Here is a 21179-nt window from a genome sequence, read left to right as displayed (position 1 = left end):
CCTGCAAGCTTCCTCTCATACTCTATTTTCCTCCTCCTTCTAATTAAACCCTTTGTCCTCCTCTGCTGAATTCTAAATGTCTCCCAGTCCTCAGGTTTGTTGCTTTTTCTGGCCAATTTATATGCCTCTTCCTTGGATTTAACAATATCCCTAATTTCCCTTGTTAACCACGGTTGAGCTACCTTCCCCGTTTTATTTTTACTCCAGACAGGGATGTACAATTGTTGAAGGTCATCCATGTGATCTATAAATGTCTGCCATTGCCTATCCACTGTCAACCCTTCAAGTATCATTTGCCAGTCTATCCTAGCCAATTCACGTCTCATACCATCGAAGTTATCTTTCCTTAAGTTCAAAACCCGAGTCTCTGAATTAACACTGTCACTCTCCACCTTAATAAAGAATTCTACCATATTATGGTCACTCTTCCCCAGAGGGCCTCACACAACAAGATTGCTAATTAGTCCTCTCTCATTACAAAATACACGTTCTAGGATGGCCAACTCTCTAGTTGGTTCCTCGACATACTCGTCTAGAAAGCCCTCCCTAATACACTCCAGGAAATCCTCCTCCACCGCATTGCTACCAGTTTGGTTAGCCCAATCTATATGTAGATTAAAGTCGCCCATGGATAACTGCTGTACCTTTATTACACGCATCCCTAATTTTTTGTTTGATGCCATCTCCAACCTCACTACTACTGTTTGGTGGTCTGTACACAACTCCCACTAGCGTTTTCTGCCCTTTGGTATTCCGCAGCTCTACCCATACAGACTCCACATCATCCAAGCTAATATCCTTTCTTACTATTGCGTTAATTTCCTCTTTACCAGCAACGCTACCCCACATCCTTTTCCTTTCTGTCAATCCTTCCTGAATGTTGAATATCTCTGGATGTTGAGTTCCCAGCCTTGGTCACCCTGGAGCCATGTCTCCGTAATCCCAATTATATCATAATTGTTAATAGCTGCCTGCGCAGTTAATTCGTCCACCTTATTATGACTACTCCTTGCATTGAGCCACAGAGCCTTCAGGCTTGTCTTTTTAACACTCTTTGTCCCTTTTTGCTGTAATGTGGCCCTTTTTGATTTTTGCCTTGGGTTTTTCTGCCCTCCACTTTTACTATTCTCCTTTCTATCTTTTGCTTATGCCCCCATTTTATTTCCCTGCATCGGTTCCCATCCTCCTACCATATTAGTTTTACCCCTCCCCAGCAGCACTAGCAAACACTTCCCCCTAGGAGGACCGGAACCAGTTTGACTTTTAACATTATCGCAGGGCTTTTGGTGGTGAAGGTGTGTATCCCATACACTTCCTCTTCAGCTTTGGGTTGAGTTGCCTCTCTTACTCGTTCAGCGTGATCCGCGCCAGATCAGTCATCATCTGCAGACTCTGCCACATGGTGAGTCGCTACACGCCTGCACATTCGCTGGAGGTGCCCCATTGTTCCACAGCCCTCGCACGAGCAGTGCTTGAATCGACATTGATAGGCTCGATGATTACTCCCGCAGCGCCAACATGGTGCTAATGGATTCGCGTTCACTCCCCACGGCGGACTCTGAGTCATTCTAGGTCTAGCCTCTGCGGGCGTGTAGGCCCTGCCATGTATAGTTCTGCCCGCTGAAGGTGTTATTTTATGCACAGTACTTGCCGGTGAGTTTCGATGCTGATATGATATCTGTTTAGTGTTATCGTGATGGCCTTGCTCAGATCTAGGGATTTGGCAGACAGCAGTTTGCGAAGAATGACCTCGTGGCCGATTCCAAGCTCTCAAAAGTCCAGCAAATATGCACAGTCCCGTAAGGCGTTTTAAGCCGGCGACATAGCTCGCCACGTCCTGGCCCTTGGAGCGGTGGTGTGTATAAAAGCATTACCTGGCCATCAAAATGCTCTCCTTCGGCTTGAGGTGTTCCCGAACCAGCATGCACAACTCTTCATATGTCTTCTCCGTTGGTTTCGTCGGTGCTAGCAGATTTTTGATGAGGCTATATGTCGTGGATCCGCAAACGGTGAGGAGAATCGACCTGCGCTTGATCGCGGTTTCCTCCTTTTCCAGCTCGTTGGCCACGAAGTACTGGTCAAGACGCTCAACGAAGGCTTTCCAATCATCACCCTCAACAAATCTCTCAAGAATACCAATGGCAGCAATAAGCGCGTGAAAGTTCGTGATCTGTTACTCGTCGCCAATTGTTACGTTCAAAATAACTCCAAGACTGCATATCTTAAGCTCAAACTGTTGTGACCTTGGTCGCTTTATTGTAACTCGAGAGTGAGGAAGCAGCATGGTAGACTGCCTTTTATACCTGCTTGCCCAGGGTGTGCAGGTGACCCTTGGGTCTCCCACAGGTGCGCCCCCTGGTAGCAAGTCTTACACATTGGTAATGTTTACATACATAACAAGGCCAAGATTCCATTGGCCTTCCTGATCACTTGCTGTTCCTGCATACCATCCTTTTGTGTTTCATGCACAAGTACCCCCAGGTCCCACTGTACTGCAGCACTTTGCAGTCTTTCTCCATTTAAATAATAACTCGCTTGATTTTTTTTTTCTGCCAAAGTGCATGACCTCACACTTTCCAACATTATATTCCATCTGCCAAATTCTCGCCCACTCACTTAGGCTGTCTATGTCCTCCTGCAGCCTCTTTATGTCCTCTTCACACATTGCCCTTTCTCCCATCTTTGTATTGTCAGCAAACTTGGCAATGTTACACTCAGTCCCGTCTTCCAACTCTCAGAGGGTTGTAAATCTGTAGAATACGCTGCCTCAGAGAGCTGTGGAAGCTTTGTATTTGAATAAATTTAAGACAGAAATACACAGTTTCTTAAACGATAAGGGGATAAGGGATTATGGGAGCGGGCAGGGAAGTGGACCTGAGTCCATCAGCCATGATCATATTAAATGGCGGAGCAGGCTCGAGGGGCCGTATGGCCTACTTCCGGCTCCTACTTCTTATGTTATCTTCCGCCCCCCCCCCCACCACCACTTGACCTGAAAAAATTTAATTTGTCTTGATTATTTTGTGCAGTGCCAGAAGAGATCAACTAATAAGTCTACAAATGGATGTTACGATATTGTATGTGTATGTTCAATTTTTTTCCTGGTAATAGATTGTTAGCAAAGAAGGGGAGGAAACCAGATTTTGTTTTTTTGTGTGTCAGAAATAAAACTCAAGTTTTTTATGTTCTGCACCCTGTGTCTATTACTTTCGGTCATACTGTGGACATTGTTATTATTCGATATTCCATTAGAAGCTAGAATATCCCACAGTGATGCTGTTGTTTAGTCAGTCTGCTGTGCTTGTAACCTTTAACTGAGATTTCATACCTCAGCATGTAATGGGATAGTTGACAAAGACCAGATAAACTTTATTTGTTCTCCCTTGCGCAGGTGTCCACTAGTGTGGCAGAGCATCTGGCCCATTCTTTGCAAGACTGTTCGAATATCCAAGAAATCTTTCAAACTCTGTACTCTCATGGTTCCGCTATCTCGGAAAGCAAGATCCGTGAATTTGAAGTGGAAACTGAAAGGCTAAACAGGTAAAAACACTCACTACAGCATTAGTTTTAAGAGGAACAGAGCAGAAAATTATCATTTTTAGTTAGGCTGTGCCAATGGCATAGCATGATACTGTAGTATCACCTCACTGCAGTATAAAATTAACAAAGTACTTCTCTCTTTCCCCCGCTCCCCCCCCCCCCACCCTGCCCACAACTTCATACATGATAAATTCCTGATAATTAGCTGGGCATTCCTGCATCGTGCTTTTTAAAAGCAAGACGGGGAAACAATGAACAGCGCATGTTTACCTCTTATCAGCTGGTTCAGTTTGCTATCCGCAAAGGTTTAGAAATAGATCATCATCTAATTGACAACGGGGCATGTAAATGACTTACCAAAATGAGGAGGGGGTCATAAGCCAAATGAACATGTAGATTTCTTTCAAACAGTGCTGAATGAAATTATGTATGCAGGATGTTATGTAAAACCTTTTTTGGTGTGGGAACAATATGTTTATAGTGCAGACAGTTGGCAGATGTAATTTAATGCAGATAAGTGTGAAGTAATGCACTTTGGGAGAAACATGATGGAGAAGCAGTATACTCTAAATTGTACTGTTTTGAGCGGGGTACAAGAGCAGAGGGAATTGGGGGTGCATATTCACAAATCCTTGAAGGTGGCAGGGCAAATTGATAAAGCAGTTAAGAAAGTGTATGAGATACTTGGCTTTGTAAATAAGGGAATTGAATACAAAAACAAAGGTCAGCTGGAGTATTGTGTACAATTCTGGACACCACACTTTAGGAAGGAAATAAAGACCTTCGAGAGGGTATAGAGGAGGTTTACCAGGGATGAGCGAATTCAGTTATGTGGAGAGATTGGAGAAGCTGGGATAGTTCTGTTCAGAGCAGAGAAGGTTAAGGGGAAACCTAATCGAGTATTCAAAATTATGAGGGGTTTTGATACAGCAAGTGGGGAGAAATTGTTTTCTCTGGAAAGTGGATCGGTAACCAGAGGTTATAGATTTAAAATAATTGGCAAAAGAACTGGAGGGGAAATGAGAATTTTTTTCCACACACAGGGTTGTTATGATCTGGAAGTCACTATCTGAAAGAGTGGTGGAATCAGATTCCATAGGAACTTCCGAAATTGGTATTTGAAGAGAACTAATTTGCAGGGTTATGGGGAATGGGACTAAAATGGACAGCTCTTTCAAAGAACCGGCACAGGCATTGCTGGGCTGATTGGTCCCCTTCTGTGCTGTAAGATTCTGATTATGACACTCCTGTGAAGCACCTTGGAATATTTTACTATGCTAAAGGCGCTACATAAATGTAAATTATTTTAGTTTGACATCAATGACCTCTGTTTCATTAATTGTTCCATTATTCTTTAACAGTTTCTGTTAAACCAGCTAATTGATTCAATTCATAATATAGGGGTAGTTAGATTTTGTCTTTTTCTTCCGCAGTCGAATTGAACATCTAAAATCACAGAATGACCTTTTAACTATAACGCTGGAAGAGTGCAAAAGCAATGCTGAAAGAATGAGTATGCTGGTTGGCAAATATGAGTCCAATAGCACAGCATTAAGACTCGCACTACAATACAGGTAAGTGCAGCTAATCCTGAAACTCGTTTTACTAAGGCTGTTGGCTTCACTAATGTATTCAGTTTTGTTTATAATTGTTCATTTGAAGCTATGGTTACTTCCTTTCCTCCCCACTCTAGCTCTTCTGGTGCATATCCTAAGGTAGTACGACGAACAATCAGAAGGACTGCAGACTTCTGCAGTTAATACCACCACTGTCACTTTGTGGATAATATGTGGCAAATCTGAAATGGCGTATTTAATATTGTAGGAATCTTTAAACTTTATATTCTTTTAGTGCTGACTTGGTTTATTTGTATTTAGGAAGAATCCAAATTCTCATATCTCAAGATTAAGGACAGTTTCAGTTGTCTCAGTCACTAGTAGTCATTTGTGACTGCTTTTAATTTAACATTGCTTTTCTGCACTACTATGTATGCCTAATTTTCTATTTAAGAAGAACTTGCATTAATATATTGTATTTAATGTAGTAAAACATCCCAAGGCACTTCACAGAGGAGTGATCAGATAAAAATGGGCACTGAGCCAAAAAAGGTATTAGGAGGTGTGAGCAAAGGTTGGGTGAAAGAGATTTTAAAGTTTTAAGGAGGAGCTTAAATGAGAAGAGGGAGATGGAGAAGTGGAGGTGTTTAGGGAAAGTATTCCAAATCGTGGGGCTTAGATTGTTAAAGGCACGGCTGTCAGTGGTGGGTGAAGAGAGAGGGTATGCACAACAGGCCAGTCAGAAGAACAAAACATTCTGGGCGTGGGGATGGTGTGGAGGTTATAGAGATAGGGAGGGGTTACAGAAATAGCTTGGCCATGATGGGATTTCAACACAAAGCTGAGAATTTAAAATTGGAGGCGTTGGCGGTCCAGGAGCTAAAGTAAGTCCGCAAGGACAGGATTGATGAGTGAGCGGGACTTGGTGCAGGATACAATACCAGCAGCAGAGTTTCTGACAAACTGAGTTTAGAGGATGGAGGACAGGAGGTCAACGAGTAAAGCTTTAGAATAGTTAAGTCAGGAACTGACAAAGCCAAGGATCAGGGTTTCAGCAGCAGATGGGCTAAGGCTGGTAATGTTACAGGTGGAAGTAGGCGGCCTTGGTGGTAAGGAGGATATAAGATCAGAAGTTCACCGCGAGGTCGAGGACACCCAGAATGCAAGTAAGCTGGTTCAATCTGAGACCCAGAGCCAGGCAGTGTATGAAATCAGTGGTATGTGTACAGAGTTTATGGGGAAGCCATAAATGATGGCCCCAGTCTTCCTAATGTTTTACCTGGAGGAAATTGCAGTTCGTAAGCCTGGATCTTGGACAAGAGTTTGACAGCACAGAGGCAGTGGACGGTGTTATGTATGGCGAAAGAATCAGACTGAACACTGTGACCTCAAAGTAAAGTGTGACCTTAGTCTTTTATTGCAGGTCTCCAGAGTGCCTCTCCAACCTCTGAGGCCTCCTTAAATACCTGTGCTCCCAAGGGATTATGGGATCCTTTGGGACTCCAGGGGATGAGCCCTCTGGTGGATGTACAGAGAAAATACAAGGTTACATATATAACAACACTCTTCTCTCCCTTCCCCCCCCCCCCCCCCCCCACCTCCTGCAAAAGTCAAGGTGAGTCAATCTGGGGTCCTTCTTGCCCTGGTTGATCGTCTCGGTGTGAAAGCTGGTATTGGTGAATCAACTGTTGGGCCTTGCTGGGCTGCCTGGTGTGGTGGGTCCGGCTGGGGATAATGGGTTGTGCTTCGTGGCCAACCGCAGTTCCGGTTGCCACTGGTGTGTATGTTGGGGGGTCAAAGAAGGTAGGGTCCAAAGTGGGTTGCTCAGGATAGTCTGTGAATCTGAGTTTGATTTGGTCCAAGTGTTTCCAGTGAATGAGTCCATTTGAAAGTTTGACCCGAAACCCCCTGCTTTCCCTCTTTGGCCTCGACAGTGCCGGGAAGCCACTTGGGATCTTGTCCATAATTCAACACAAATACAGGATCATTGATTTCAATCTCGCGTGACACCTTTGTGCTAACATGGTATGTACTTTGTTGAAACCGCCTGCTCGCTACCTGTTCATGTAGATCAGGGTGAACTAACGAGAGCCTTGTCTTCAGTGCTCTTTTCATGAGCAGTTCAGCAGGTGGGATCGAATGAACGAATGGGGTCTCGTGCGGTAGCTAAGCAGGACACGGGATAGGCAAGTCTGCAGTGAGCCTTCCGTTACCCTATTCAAGCCCTGCTTGATGGTTTGCACTGCTCTCTCTGCCTGACCATTGGACGCTGGTTTGAACAGGGCAGATGTGACATGTTTGATCCCATTGCGGGTCATGAATTCTTTGAACTCAGCACTGGTAAAACATGGCCCGTTGTCGCTCACCAGGACATCGGGTAGGCCATGTGTGGCAAACATGGCCCGCAGGCTTTTAGTGGCAGCGGACGTGCTAGCCGACATTATATCACATTCAATCCATTTGGAGTACGCATCTACAACCACAAGGAACATTTTATCCAAGAACGGGCCTGCATAGTCGACATGTACCCTAGACCACGGTTTGGAGGGCCACGACCATACACTTAGCAGCGCCTCCCTGGGTGCATTGCTTAACTGTGAGCATGTATAACATCTGTGCACGCAGGACTCTTAAGTCCGCATCGATACCGGGCCACCTTACGTGGGATCTGGCTATCGCTTTCATCGTTACGATGGCTGGATGGGTACTGTGGAGATCACTGATGAAAGTGTCTCTGCCCTTCTTGGGAACCACTACTCGATTGCCCCACAGAAGGCAGTCAGTCTGCCTGTATAGACATTTCATCTTTGCGCCGCTGAAACGGCTTTATCTCTTCCTGCATTTCCACTGGGACATTGGACCAGCTCCCGTGAAGCGCACAGTTTTTGACGAGGGATAATAAGGGCTCGTCCAGGTTTTGATCTGCCGGGCGGTGACGGGTGATTGCTCACTCTCAAATGCTTCCATGGCTAGATCTGCAGGCTGCGCCATTTCCACCTCCATGGTGGGCAATGGCAGCCTACTGAGTGCATCGGCGCAGTTTTCTGTGCCTGGCTTGTGGCGGATGGCGTAGTTGTATGCGGACAAAGTGAGCGCCCATCTCTGGATGCGGGTCGATGCATTAGTATTTATCCCCTTACTCTCGGAAAACAGGGATATGACTGGCTTATGGTCAGTTTCCAATTCGAATTTTAGTCCCAACAGATATTGATGCATTTTCTTTACCCCATAGACACACGCTAACGCTTCTTTTTCAATCATGCTGTAGGCTCTCTCAGCCTTAGACAGACTCCTGGATGCAGAAGCAACTGGTTGCAATTTCCCAAAATCATTAGCTTGTTGCAATACACACCCGACGCCATATGACGACTCATCACATGCTAGTACCAAACGCTAACATGGATCATACAACTCAAGCAATTTGTTTGAGCATAACAATTTTCTCGCTTTTACAAAGGCATTTTCTTGGCTTTTGCCCCATGCCCATTCATCCCCTTTACGCAGTAAGACGTGAAGTGGTTCTAACAGTGTGCTGAGACCCGGTAAGAAGTTACCAAAGTAGTTCAGGAGTCCTAGAAACGACCGCAGCTCTGTCACGTTCTGTGGCCTCGGTGCGTTCTCGATTGCCTCAGTCTTCGAATCGGTGGGCCTGATGTCGTCCGCCACGATCCTCCTCCCCAGGAACTCCACTTCAGGCACCAGGAAAACGCACTTCGAGTGTTTTAACCTGCGCCCGACGCGGTTGAGTCGGCTAAGAACCTCCTCCAGGTTCTGCAGATGCTCGACTGTGTCCCGACCTGTAACCAAGATGCCGTCCTGGAAGACCACGGTGCACGGGACCGACTTCAGTAAGCTTTCCATGTTTCTTTGGAATATCACCGTCGCTGATCGAATTCCAAATGGGCATCTGTTATAAATTAAAAGACCTTTGTGCGAGTTGATGCAGGTGAGGCCCTTTGATGATTCCTCCAGTTCCTGCGTCATGTAGGCTGAAGTCAAATCCAGCTTCGTGAACATCTTTTCTCCCGTCAGCATTGCAAAGAGGTCCTCGGCCTTTGGTAGTGAGTATTGGTCCTGCAGGGAGAAATGATAGTTACTTTGTAATCGCCACAGATTCTGACGGTGCCATCTCCCTTGAGGACTGGGACAATAGGACTGGCCCACTCGTTGAACTCGATCGGTGAGATGATGCCCTCTCTTTGCAGCCAGTCTAGCTCGATCTCCACCCTTTCTCTCGTCATGTACGATACTGCTCTCGTCTTTGATGGATGGGTCGCACCCCCGGAATTAGGTGGATCTGCACTTTTGCTCCTTGGACTTTCCCGATGCCTGGTTCGAACAGCGAAGGGAACTTGTTTAAGACCTGGGCGCATGAAGTGTCGTCAGCGGGCGATAGCGCTCAGACGGTGTCCCAGTTCCAGCGTATCTTTCCCAGCCAGCTCCTGCCGAGCAGCGTGGAACCATCGCCCGGTACCACCCAGAGTGGTAGCTTGTGCACCGCTCCATCGTAGGAGACCTTTACGGTAGCACTGCCGATTACGAGAATCAGTTCCTTTGTGTAAGTTCTTAGTTTCGTGCAAAGTGGAGTTAAGACTGTCCTTGAGGCCTTGCTGCACCACAATTTCTTGAAAGTCTTTTTGTCCATGATGGACTGGCTCGCGTCCATGTCCAGCTCCATTGACTGGGAGTCCATTTAGTTCAGCATTATCGGGGGACAATTTGTGGTGAATGTGTGTACCCCATGTACCTCTGCCTCCTCGGTCTGAGGCTCTGGTTCGTCGTGATCCTCCGTGGATCTGTCCTCCTCTGCAACATGGTAATTTGCAGTTTAACAGGATTTGCAGCTCGCCTGCACATACGTTGGAGGTGTCCCATTGTTCCACAGCCCTTGCAAACGTACCCTTTGAATCGGCATGAATGGAAACGACGATCACCCCGCAGCGCTAACAAGGTGTTAATGGCCTTGCATTCATCACCCTTGATGGTGGACTCCGCGACATCTGCGGACGTGCAGCTGCAGACATGTGTGACCCGCCCTGTACGTTGCAATTTGAAAACAAGATCACTTTGTTCACAGAACTTGTAGCAGCACTTGTGTGCTGAAAGATTTGCTTAGTATTGTCACTGGTGGCAATGAATTATCACTATGGCCTTACTCAAGGTTGGGGTCTCTACAGTCGAAAGTTTGTGTAGTATGGTTTCGTGGCCAATGTCAAGTACGAAAAAGTCTCTGAGCATGTGCTCCAAATGTCCTTCAAATTCGCAATGTCCTGCAAGGTGTCTTAGCTCAGCGACATAACTCGCCACTTCCTGGCCTTCAGACCTTTTGTAGGTGTCGAACCGGTACCTCGCCATCAGAACACTTTCCTTCTGGTTCAAATGCTCTTGGACCAGTGTGCACAAATCGTCATACAATTTCTCCGTGGGTTTCATTGGAATAAGCAGATTTTTCATGAGGCCATACGTTGGTGCCCCACAGACGTTGAGGAGGATCGCCCTTCGTTTGGCAGCGTTCTCTTCTCCATCTAGCTTGTTGGCTATGAAGTATTGGTCGAGTCGCTCCACAAAAGTATCCCAATCATCTCCCTCCGAGAATTTCTCCAGGATGCCCACTGTTCTCTGCATCTTTGGGTTCGCTATCTGTATCTCGTCGCCAGTTGTAGTGTATGGAGAAAGAGTCAGACTGAACACTGTGAGCTCAAAATAAAGTGTGACCTTTGTCTTTTATTGCAGGTCTCCAGAATGCCTCTCCAACCTGTGAGGCCTCCTTAAATACCTGTGCTCCCAAGGGATTATGGGATCTCTTGGGACTCCAGGGGATGAGCCCTCTGGTGTCTGTACAGAGTAAATACAAGTTTACATATATAACAGAAGGGTTGAGAGGTGATGCAGCAGTACAGCTGGAAACTGGCCTTACATCTTTGGATGATGTCACCAAAGGACTGTAGGAAGTGGAGGGGGCCATGGATAGATCTTTGGGGGTCGACAAAGGTAATTGTTGGAGCAGGAAGAGAGGCTGTTGTTAGAGATGCTCTGGCTTTGGAGAAGCATTGGAGAAGGAAGGTTTCGTTGACTGTATCAAAGACTTAAGAGTTGAGGGATCAAGAAGGGAAAATCCACCATGGTCACAGTTACAGAGAATGCCATTTGTCACTGATTGATTTAGGGTGGTTTCAGTGCTGTAGCAGGGCAGGAAACATGAAGCAAATACATTGCAGTAATGTCACTGAATGCCATGGGGCGATGGTTAGAATCTCTCTAGCTGGAGAAGGTTAATGGTACTTGCCATTAATCAGCCCAAGCCTGAATGTTGTCCATGTCTTGCTGCTTGCAGGCATGGATTGCTTCATTATCTGAGAAGTTGCAAATGTAACTGAACACTGTACAATCATCAGCAATCATCCCCACTTCTGATCTTGTGTTGATGGTAAGGTCATTGATGAAGCAGCTGTGAAGATGGCTGGGCCTAGGGCACTGCCCCCAAGGAACTCCAGTGATGTCCTGGGACGAATGATTGGCAACCAACAACCATCTTCCACGACCATCTTCCTTTGTACTTGGTATGACCAAGGCCAGTAGAGAGTTCTCTCCACCCCCAATTCCCATAGCTTCTACTGGACCCCTGAATCAACCTCTGCTGACTCGTTGTCACCTCTTCACTCCTCCTTCACCTTTATTTCCACTACACAGCCTTCAGCAACGTGGCCCGCTATATTCTGCTCAAACATATCCTGGATTTACTCCCTTCCCACAACTGTCTCTAAATCTGAACACTGGTTCGTTGATTCCAGCTTGTCTAGAAGTTAACTTCATCTCACCATTGGACCTCAGACTTTAACTCTCATACAGTCTCCTCCTTGTTCTATGTTTACAACCAGAACATGTCTCTTCTAATATGTGTCCATTCACGTACACATATTGGCTTCCACTCTGGATCTGAGCCCGTTATTTCTACCGTCTTTTTTTTTTCTCTTGGCTCCTTCTCTTCTCTCCTGTATCATCCTCCTTCCTGTCACCCAGTCACGTAATCTTTGATTTCTCCCCTCTCGGGTGCTTTGCTCCTTAATCCTTACCCCAACCCATCACTACTCCTTTGGCTCCATCCCAGGTTTAAATTCCCCTTCGATAAACTCATAAACTGCCCTCTGTGCCAGCTCCTCATTTTCCGAGGGCTTAGCAAGGCACTCATCACTGTCTCCTTCCAAAGAGCAACCCCAACTGCTCCATTCTTCTGATTTTCCCACCACCTCCCTTCCTGCTCAAATATACCTCCTTGGACTCTGCCAGCAGGTCAACAATCATCGCCCTTTCCCCCGCCCCCCCCTACTGTATTTCCCTCAAGAATATCTGTCCACTCATGAGCAAGTCCCTTGCATCAATAATTTTAATGCAGACATTTGTTTTGACTGGAACTTGCCTCACAAGTGATGACACCTTGTCCCTTACTGATGCCTACCCGCCTGGCTATACTTTCCACCACCTGGCTATCCTTTCCACCACCTATCTCACTCAAAATGCCAGAGCGGTGGTGATATCCCGATCACCAAATCATACCTTGGTCTCTCCCCCTACTCTGGTGTCTTTTCTCTTCCTTTGAACAGCTTACTTTGTTCAGCACCTCTTGTCTCTCCTTTACAATCCTCATTAACTACAGTGCCTCCCAGCTCCTTCCTGAGTTTCTTCTCAAGATATCCTTCCTCAGCCGCTGCACTGAGCAATTCCTCATCCTCTGATTCCAATCTTGATCTCAACTTGCCTTGCTCTCACTCCTCTGATTTTGCTGCCCTCCAAAAACCCCTCTCTTCACATAATCTCTCATACCAATAATCATAGCTACCGCTTTGACCTTGCCATGTCCTTTGACCTCACTTTCTTGATCAGAGACAAGGCCATCTCCAACCACTTCCTTGATCAGAGACAAGGGCATCTCCAACCACTTCCTTGCAACTCTTACCACTCAATTCCCCTACACCCTTCCGATCGATCCCAGTTCCTTCAGTGTTCGCCTTGGAAAAATTTCTCCTGCAAGTCACTTACAGCTGCACTTTCAAACTCCCAACTGCCGAGCTGTTGGTCTATTTATCACAATACTTCTGCAGCTATTGATCTGCTCAACCACTTCAGTCACCTCCATCTTTGGTGCCCTGATCACCAGTAAAAGCTTTACTTTCTCCTTTCCTCGTCCTTCCACCTTGTATTGCCCACATCTTCACTTTTCAAGTCCAAGAGGTGCAGACTGGAGTATATCTGTTGCACAACTTGTTTAGCCATTCATCACTAGATCTGGTTGGACCACATTAAGCACTATTGGGCCTCAGACTCCTCTGCCAAAATGCACACTACTCCAAGATCAATGCAAAGATGATCTCTGGCTTCTTTTCTCCAATACCACCAGTCTCTTTAAACCCCTCTCTCCTGCCCTCTCCACCCTAGCCTCCAACAAGTGTGAAGTTTATGAACTACTTTGTCACCAAGATTGAGCGCATATGTGCAGATGCCTCTGCTCCTCCCTCCTTTTTCCCACCAAGCCAAACCTCCAACTAAGCTTCCCCCTGTCATAGTCAAGATCCTGCGTCCTTTTCTATCTCCCCTCTCTGAGCTCATCATCTTCATGGGACTCATCTGTTCCTTTGATCCCTATTTCCATTAAAATGCTTTCCCGACCACGTGCTAGAATATTGTTGCTGATTTTCTTTCCTTGGGTATTATCGCCCTCCTTTTCAAAACAACTTTCAATTTGCCTCTCCTCAAAAAATCTACCCTTAACCTCCTGTTTTTGCTTCATGGATTCATTGCTTAAGAATTCGTAGCAACACATTGTTAATAAACCAACTAGTTCTTAATAGCAAAGGTTGAACAATCACACTACACATTATCAGTTCATCCACTGGGCTCACAACTCCATACCTCATTGTGGATGACCTAGACCCAATTGACTGGGGTTTTATTGAGTCTTGTGAATGTAGCAATGTATTTATACAATATTTCAAAAGATTACCTATCATGATTACAATTTTAAAAATTTGACTGCTGAGCCGGAGTATCTTGATGGCTGGCTATGCCCATTTTCTATATTCTTATTTGACTCAGGAGACTGTCTTGGGAAATTTCTGTTTTCAGGGCATGTAGCCCAAGATTCCTGACCTCTATCTTCCTATATCGTCTCGAGTTTCCTTGAAATCCTTACATCAGTCCGAGTGTTTGCTTTCTTCCTAAGATCTTGATATTCCCAGTTATCAATATCCTGTCTAGTTGGTTTGCGTTTTCTCGTTGATCTTCTCAACTGAACCTCAACTCCACCTGCCCTCCTGAAAGATGCAGAGTTGCTGGGTGATTGTCCCATACCCGCAGAACTTCCTTCAGTCGACTGCATCTGAGTTGTGGAGATCTGGGCGTTGTTCGTTGAAGTACTTGGACCTGCCACCTCACTTTGATCATCATCCAAGTCAGACTCAATCTCTACTCGTGGTATCAAAGGTGCATCACTTGCTAGAAACATTTGATCCACATGAACCTTCCTGATGTATTCACCAATTTTGACCAGGTACTGCTTGGTACCACATACCTGAATAATTGTATCAATGTTCCATTTGTGTGGACTTGTCCTTTTTGACGGACTGAGAACTCTAACTTGATCACTCTTCTGAAAGCACCACTCTTGAATGATAATGACATTTCTGCACCGATTGTGCCTTCTCTACCTTATCAGACAAGTTCGGTTGCAATAAACTGAGACGTGTCCGCAGCCTACACTTCACCAATAATTCAGTAAGTGTGTACCCTGTTGTAGAATAAGGCATAGTTCTGTATTTGAAAATAACATTCGCTAACCTATGCTTCATGCTCCCGATGAACCAGTCTGTAAAACTTGTTTCCGTAAAGCCTCCTTGACAATCCTGACAGACCTTTCAGCTGCACCATATGAAGCAGGATGATATGGTGCTACCAACGTGTGTTTGATACCGCGTTGTGTCTGGCACAATATGCAAATTGCGTGGACCAGAATTGCAGTCCATTATCTGACAAAGCTCTGTAGATGACCCCATATGCTGTACTTCCATCCATTTCGAATCACTATTGATGAGAACTAGAAAATTATCACTGTCCCTCTCGCAAAAATCAATATATATTCTTTGGAATGGTCTTGTTGGTCAAGTCCATGTTTGCATTGGCGGTTTAGCTGGCATGGCCCTGCACTCTTGACAGTACACTTGCTTACTAATACTTCTAAGTCTTTATCTAATCCAGGCTAATAAACAAAACTTCAACCACCGCTTTCATGCCTTCGATGTCAGTATGTTCACCGTGAAGTTCCGTCATGACTGGCCCGTAGTACACTGGGATTGACTACTCTTAGGCCCCATTTTAGACATCCCTGCTCACATAATAATTCATGCCGACTATGATAAAAGGGCTTTATTCCCTCTTCTAAATGCGTCTGATCTTCACACCACCCTCGCAGGGTGTGTTCGTAGGCCCGCTGTAACATGGCATCTTTCTTTGTGTGCTCTGCAATAATGGAGGCGGTGACTTGAAAGTCCTCATCAACAACATCTAGAGTAAAGATTGACTGTTTGCCTCATGAAAATTCTGAAATTGTCCGCAACCTTGAAAGGGCATCCGCCACTGCATTCTGCTTCGACGTGCGATATAATCGTATTGAGACAATAAACTAGCCCATCTTTGCATCCTGGAAGCCACCATAGATGGAATTGCCGCCTTTGGGCCTAGGATCGCTAGTAACGGTCTGTGATCGGTTACGAGTGTGAGTTGGCATCCCAAATTAAACTGGTGAAACTTTTTAATACCAAGTATAATTGCCAAAGTCCCTTTCTCAATCTGGGCATAATTTTGTTTGCTTTTGTTGAGAGTACGCGATGCAAAAGCAACCGGTTTTTCCTGCCCATCATTCATAACGTGGCTGATCACTGCTCCCACACCATACCCAGAGACATCACATGCTAGTCTTAGTTCACGAGTCAGATTATAAAGGATGAGAAGAGCACTACTGCTCAAATGTCGCTTGCATGTGTCGTATGTATTCTGTTGCTCTTTGTCCCACATCCAACACACAGTTAACTTTAATAAATAATGGAGTAGTGCGAGCTCCGTTGCTAGTCCAGGAAGGAAATGAGCTTAATATTGAACTATGCCTAAAAAGGATCGTAATTCAGTAATGTTTTTCGGTTCTGGAGTCATTGTGATGGCTTGCACTTTTTTCTGAACTGGTTGGAGACCATTTTCATCTACCCACAATCCTAGATAAACCACCTCCGCTGTATAAATGCACGTTTGTTCCTCTTCAGCTTCAGATTATGGTAATTGAACCGTCCGAATACTTCTAAGATTTCCAGGTTTTCCTCCTCTGTGCCGGTGGCTATCAATAAATCATTTTGATTACACACACTGATTTATTCCCTGTAAAATCTGATCCATGGTAACCTGAAATATCTTTGGTGAGGACTTGATACCATCGAGTAACTTAGTGTATGAATATAAACCTTTGTGTGTGTTGACTGTCAGATATTGCTGACTGTCCTTGTCAACATGGAGTTGAGCATAGTCATGGGAGAGATCCAGTTTTGTGAAGACTTTGGCTCCCGCCGGTTCTGCATACAGGTCCTGTGATGGTAAAAGGGTACTGTTCATCATCAACTACTCGATTCAGGGTAATTTTAAAGTCCTCAGAGCCGTACCGTTTTGTCTGCCTTCGGAACTACAACTAACGGGGTGCCCAGTCACTCCGATCAGTCTTCACTAAAATTTTGTTTTTCTCCAACTTATCAAGCTCTTGCTCAACCTGTGATTTTAATGCATATGGCACGGGTCTTGGTCTTCAAAAAATAGATTTGACATCCGACCTAATCCAAACAAGTACATTGTATCCCTTGATGCTCTCATATGAGTCCTCCAAACATGTTAACATTTTTCTCCAGCAGAGTTTCCAGCCAAGACTTAACCATTTCTGTACTACAGAGCGTTGGACCAATCCAACGAAGCACTCTTAGCTAATCTTTGCCCATAAGTGTCGGCTGATTGATGTATTTCGCTATCATAATAGATAATCTTGCTTGTTGCCCCGGTATTGTACTCTGTACTCCATTTGTCCAAGCATCTGCAGTTTTTCCCCTGAATGTTTTCAGCTTCACTGTGCTCGCCTTTAGTGGTATGCCCCTGAAATTCTTGTAACACACAACCTGATTGAGCAATCAGCTGCTGTATCTATTGTAGTATTAATCCATCAATTATTAATCAGTACTAACGCTCTGAAATCCTGACGAGGAATGTATTGCCTTGCTCTTCACTGCATCTGCACCAAAACTTACATTGTTCTTATATATGTGGACCCAGTAATTCTCTGCTCCAATTGTGACTGACCGAATAGCTTTCATCATCTCCTGAATTGCTTGATTCCTTAATTGCGAATCTGCCACACCTGCTGGGACTTCATTGACATCAGTAGCTTTATATATAAAACATTTAAAATGTCCAATCGTTCCCTGTAGGATCTAAACGATTCCTTATTCTTAGAAATATAGAAACATAGAAAATAGGTTCAGGAGTAGGCCATTCGGCCCTTCTAGCCTGCACCGCCATTCAATGAGTTCATGGCTGAACATGCAACTTCAGTACCCCATTCCTGCTTTCTCACCATACCCCTTGATCCCCCTAGTAGTAAGGACTTCATCTAACTCCTTTTTGAATATATTTAGTGAATTGGCCTCAACAACTTTCTGTGGTAGAGAATTCCACAGGTTCACCACTCTCTGGGTGAAGAAATTCCTCCTCATCTCGGTCCTAAATGGCTTACCCCTTATCCTTAGACTGTGTCCCCTGGTTCTGGACTTCCCCAACATTGGGAACATTTTTCCTGCATCTAACCTGTCTAACCCCGTCAGAATTTTAAACATTTCTATGAGGTCCCCTCTCATTCTTCTGAATTCCAGTGAATACAAGCCCAGTTGATCCAGTCTTTCTTGATAGGTCAGTCCCGCCATCCCGGGAATCAGTCTGGTGAACCTTCGCTGCACTCCCTCAATAGCAAGAATGTCCTTCCTCAGGTTAGGAGACCAAAACTACACAATACTGCAGGTGTGGCCTCACCAAGGCCCTGTACAACTGTAGCAACACCTCCCTGCCCCTGTACTCAAATCCCCTCGCTGTGAAGGCCAACATGCCATTTGCTTTCTTAACCGCCTGCTGTACCTGCATGCCAACCTTCAATGACTGATGTACCAGGTCTCTTTGCACCTCCCCTTTTCCTAATCTGTCACCATTCAGATAATAGTCTGTCTCTCTGTTTTTACCACCAAAGTGGATAACCTCACATTTATCCACATTATACTTCATCTGCCATGCATTTGCCCACTCACCTAACCTATCCAAGTCGCTCTGCAGCCTCATAGCATCCTCCTCGCAGCTCACACTGCCACCCAACTTAGTGTCATCCGTAAATTTGGAGATACTACATTTAATCCCCTCGTCTAAATCATTAATGTACAATGTACACAGCGGGGCCCCAGCACAGAACCTTGCGGTACCCCACTAGTCACTGCCTGCCATTCTTGTCAAAGACTCCCAAATTACTGGCATATCTCATTGTCGCATCCATGTTGCCTTCTTAGCTTAATCGCCGTTAATCACTCTCAATAATCTTGAATTGCTTTTCAAGAACTCTAATTGGCTTTCCATAAGCCCTTTTTGTCAGTTCCACACTGTTCACTGCTCACAAAAAAATGGTACTGCCAGACTCTCATTCGGGAACAATGCTGCTGGCAAATCTTCTTGCTGTGCTCCACTTGCATTTGCCCTCAAAAGGAAATTGCACCAAAATTTCTTCATGAAGAAACTCCCATTCTCGTCGCCATTTTGTAATTTATTTGCTTCATGCATTCTTTGCTTAAGAATTCATAGCAACACATTGCTATTAAGAAATAGTTAGTTTATTAACAAAGGTTTAACAATCACAATACACATTAGCAGTTCATCCATTCGGATCGCAACTGCATTCCACATCATAGATGACCTAGACCCAACTGACTGGGGTTTTATTGAGTCTTGTGAACATCACGTGATTGGCTAAGCCATTCACAATGCAACAGCTCTACAACCAGTTTAACTTATACTATTAACCAAGTGACCCCCTTGTTAAAGGGGCACAACAACTAGAAAACCTAACAAATTAAATAAAAATTTGGTTTACAGGGGTGATGATGCTCTCCAGTCCCTCCGGTGTCCACCTATCGCAGAAGGCATCGAGTGCACCGGTAGGCGCCGCGTGCTCCATCTCCAGGGTCACCCTGGCGTGAACACTGCGACGGAAGAGAGACAGGCAGTTTGGCTGAACAACCATCCACTGCCTGGACCGGTTAATGGCCACCTTGGCCAGGAGCAGCCCCAAGAGGAGGTCCTCCAACCTGCCCGCTCCCCTCTGCACCGGGTGCCCAAAGATCAGGAGCGTGGGACTGGTGTGCAGTCAGAAATCGAGTAGTAGCCCCTTCAAATAATGGAAGAGAGGTTGCAACCTCACATATTCTATAAAAACATTGAACACGGTCTCCTCCTGACCGCAGAAAATGCTGGCAGCTTGGGAGTCCATGAACTGACTTAAAAACCTTTTGCACAGGACTGCCCCTTGCAACACCCTCCAAGCCAAGTCCTCAATAGATAGGGATGACTCCCGCATAGAGAGCCCTCTATTGGGGATCCCCACCTCCTCTGGAAAGCAAGATAGTGCGCTGTGGCATGTCCGGACAGCAGACGAGGATGGCAAAATGAAGGGTATGCAAGAACAGCCCATACATGAATCCCCTCCTCGCAGAACTGAAAGGCATCAAAGGGATTTTCTGGACCCGGTTCAAGTTGTGTGGCGACTCCCGAGAGTAGTTTCGGGACTTTGCGCCGATGAGGAATTCTGTCCATACGGGATCGTCCCATGTGCTTGAGCCTCCTCGACACACCTAGTGGAGTCCGGGCCCAGTAACACTTGTAGCAACTCTGCATGAAACACAAAAAATTAGTATGCAGGTACAGCAAGTAATCAGGAAGGCAAATGGAATGTTGGCCTTTATTGCAAGAGGGATAGAGTATAGAAGCAGAGAAGTCCTGCTACAATTGTACAGGGTATTGGTGAGGCCACACCTGGAGTACTGCGTACAGTTTTGGTCTCCGTATTTAAGGAAGGATATACTTGTATTGGAGGTTGTTCAGAGAAGGTTCACTAGGTTGATTCCGGAGCTGAGGGGGTTGACTTATGAAGATAGGTTGAGTAGGTTGGGGCTATACTCATTGGAGTTCAGAAGAATGAGAGGTGACCTTATTGAAACTTCTAAGATAATGAGGGGGCTCGACAAGGTGGATGCAGAGAGGATATTTCCACTCATAGGGGAAACTGAAACTAGGGGACATAGTCTTAGAAAAAGGGGCCGCCCATTTAAAACTGAGATGAGAAATTTCCTCTGAGGGTTGCAAATCTGTGGAATTCTCTGCCGCAGAGAGCTGTGAAGGCTGGGTCATTGAATATATTTAAGGCGGAGATAGACAGATTTTTGAGCGATAAGGGAGTAAAGAGTTATGGGGAGCGGGCAGGGAAGTGGAGCTGAGTCCATGATCAGATCAGCCATGATCTTATCGAATGGCGGAGCAGGCTCGAGGTGCCAAATGGCCTACTCCTGCTCCTACTTCTTATGTTATGTAACTCGATGGCTTTGGCCGTGAGCTCGACGTCGGCCTAGGACAGGCACTACAACAGCTCTATAAACCCATGAGCATACTCACAGGTTTCATTACCATTGTTGAAACCTCCACCATTAACATGGGTCACCATTGACCAGAAACTTAAATGGACTGGCCACATAAATACTGTGGCTACAAGAGCAGGTCAGAGGCTGGGTATTCTGCAGAGAGTGATTCACCACCTGACTCTCCAAAGCCTTTCCACCATCTACAAGGCACTGGTCAGGAGTATGATGGACTACTCTCCACTTGTGTGCAGCTCCAACAACAATCGAGAAGCTCTACACCATCCAGGACAAAGCAGCCCGCTTGATTGGCTCCCCATCCACTACCTTAAACATTCACTCC

General features: G+C 45.5%; 1 protein-coding gene across 4 annotated transcripts in view; it reads left to right on the top strand.

Moving 5' to 3' along the window:
• The window catches only part of mcc (MCC regulator of WNT signaling pathway), a 448431-nt gene that overhangs the window by 338198 nt on the left and 89054 nt on the right, over positions 1–21179 (top strand). For all 4 annotated transcript variants that reach the window (XM_070883758.1, XM_070883750.1, XM_070883778.1 and 1 more), the window contains 2 exons: positions 3392–3540; positions 4974–5114. In XM_070883758.1, coding sequence (XP_070739859.1) covers positions 3392–3540; positions 4974–5114 — 290 coding nt within the window. The remainder of the gene's footprint in view (positions 1–3391; positions 3541–4973; positions 5115–21179) is intronic.

This window comes from Pristiophorus japonicus, chromosome 1, assembly GCF_044704955.1.
Source record: "Pristiophorus japonicus isolate sPriJap1 chromosome 1, sPriJap1.hap1, whole genome shotgun sequence".
NCBI lineage: Eukaryota > Metazoa > Chordata > Chondrichthyes > Pristiophoridae > Pristiophorus > Pristiophorus japonicus.
This window is presented reverse-complemented; position numbering and strand designations above follow the sequence as displayed.